We start from the raw sequence: 2,307 nt of genomic DNA, 5'->3' as shown, positions 1-2,307 counted from the left end.
GGAAACTCCATTCAATTCAACTGTATTTATTGAGTTCCTGCCATGTTCAAGACACTGGAGTAGGTAGAGGTAGTGGTAGGGAAATGATTTAGAGATGAGCAAACTATAGCCTTTATTCTGGTAGAAGAAAAGATTTAGAGATAAGTAACCTATAGCCACTATACTCCTTATAATTATAACCTAGAAGGAAGAATTAAAACAGGACATACATCCATCCATCATATAGGGGAAAATGTAGTCAGTAACCCAAGAATGGAAATAGTCATGTAGTGGTTTATTACCCAAAATGTCTTCTTGTACTTTTAGAGGAAGAGGACTTGGGCTACCAGCTATCTACCACCTTTGTAAAATTTGTCCAGTGGCCAGGAATCTGAGGAAGAAACTCAGCATATTTTGGATATAGTCTCCAATTCTTATAGCAAAGCCTTCCATATTACTTACTCTGTTCTTGGTCTTCAAATTTGGGCTGCTAAATCTTGAAAATTTAGAAATACACTTCTGTGAGTAGCATCCAGCTGACATGGCACCTGATACCACAAATACCTTTAAGAGATCCAGGCTGTAGATCCCAGAATGTAAAATGCATACTAAGTACTACCGAGCTTACAAATTCTGTGTGCCTTCCACCTTGTTTTTGACCTCCCATGAACCCACATCTCTCACCTATTGTCTACTCCCTTGCTCTTCCCTGGGCCAAAGCCCAGAGATTTTTGTTTTGTGACAGAAACTACCAAGCTTGTTGACTTTGCCCTTTTCTTGTGCTAAGTTTCAGTTTGAATGTCTTCTCTGGACACAGAGATTTTAGTCTAAGCTTACTAACTACCTTTGTTATGTAACCTAGAGTTTAGTCCAGATTGGTAGCTGATACACCTTAGCTACTATTTCAACAGTTGTAGAGTTCTGAGGAAGCTCCTGGTAGAAGTGGATGAAGTGATTTGTGCCAAACCACATCCTTCCTCTGTTTAGATTACAGTGTAAGCTGATGACAAAATTATTTTGGATGCTTTCTTTTAAGAAATCTTGACACGTGCCACAAAAAGCAAAGCCAAATGTTTTTTTTTTTTTAATATATATAACTAAAATAGTTGACAATTTTATTTTCACATTTCACAATACAAATGAAAATTGCCTTTTTTTTTTGTCCCACTACTCCCCTGCAAAAACTATTCTCTCTTTGATAGGAAGGGGAAAGGGGAAGCAAGTCTTCCTTGTCATGCTGTTAGAAAACACCCAGAGTCACAGCACCATGATCTCCTGGTGAAGTAGAACAAGTAATATAAAATGAATATAAAGAGGTTCCTGTCTCTCCTTATCTGTCTGGTCGAGTCATTCCTGGCCAAGTGGGCAGCATCATGGGACAAGCAGGAGGTCTCATCATTGGGGGCCCAGGCATCATTGGCATATGGCCTCCCATAGGTGGCTTCATTCCAGGAGCAGGTCCCACTGGCATCATTCCAGGAGGAGGAGGGCCCATCATTGGCATCATGGGAGGGCCCCCCATATGGGGGGCTGGCATTATACCAGGGCGAGGAGGACCCGGGAGACTGGGGGGAGGTGGGATCATTGTCCCTGCAGGAGGAGGAGCAGAGAATGGAGTAGGAGGTATCTTTCCTTGTTGAAATGCAGTGGTTGTTTTGTCGATCAGGCTCTGAGCTTGCTCTTCCATCCATTTCTGATAGTAGTCTTTCACATTCTCTTTGTGTTTCCTACCACTGCAGTGTGTCTTTCTCACAGATGGAGAGTCATGGGTGAGGTATGTGTCGCAGTAGTCACAATAAAACTTAGGCATGTTGCTCTGTAGGCCGTTGGCAACTCCATCCCCAAAGCCAAATGTTTTCAAAGATTTGATTTCCTCTCTACCTACATATGTGGTACTCATAAAATAAAGGGCACCTGCCTTTAAAATGTGAACTCTGGTGTTTGCAAGTCATATAAAGTTTAGAGTGCTAGGTCCAAGTAGGGCTATGTCTGTAGTAGTCATTCATTAAATATTTCTTGGCAGAATATATTTTCCCACTACTCTGGCCATTTTTCTCCTATTGTTGCATTCATTCAATCACTCAATTATTCATCATTTATTGAGTTCTTGCTATACGACAGGGACTGTTCTAGGTGTAGGAAATATATCAGGAAACAAAAGAGACAAAAATCCTGGCTTCATGGAGTTTTCATCTCTTACTGTAGTGGGAGTGAAACAATAAATATTGGCGTATCATATACTACTATAAATGGTTATAATCAATATAGAGAAACAAAGTAGGAGAAGGAAATAAGGAGGTTGGAGTCAGGGGAGCAATTGAATTCAAC

General features: G+C 40.7%; 1 protein-coding gene across 1 annotated transcript; it reads right to left on the bottom strand.

The window, feature by feature from the left end:
- Nucleotides 1–1,195: 1,195 nt before the first annotated feature.
- On the bottom strand, nucleotides 1,196–1,815 carry LOC140634733 (U1 small nuclear ribonucleoprotein C-like). The gene has a single exon (XM_072828484.1). The coding sequence runs from the start codon at nucleotides 1,787–1,789 to the stop codon at nucleotides 1,310–1,312; it is 480 nt and encodes a 159-aa protein (XP_072684585.1). The 5' UTR covers nucleotides 1,790–1,815; the 3' UTR covers nucleotides 1,196–1,309.
- Nucleotides 1,816–2,307: the final 492 nt, after the last annotated feature.

This window comes from Canis lupus, chromosome 6, assembly GCF_048164855.1.
Source record: "Canis lupus baileyi chromosome 6, mCanLup2.hap1, whole genome shotgun sequence".
Lineage (NCBI taxonomy): Eukaryota > Metazoa > Chordata > Mammalia > Carnivora > Canidae > Canis > Canis lupus.
This window is presented reverse-complemented; position numbering and strand designations above follow the sequence as displayed.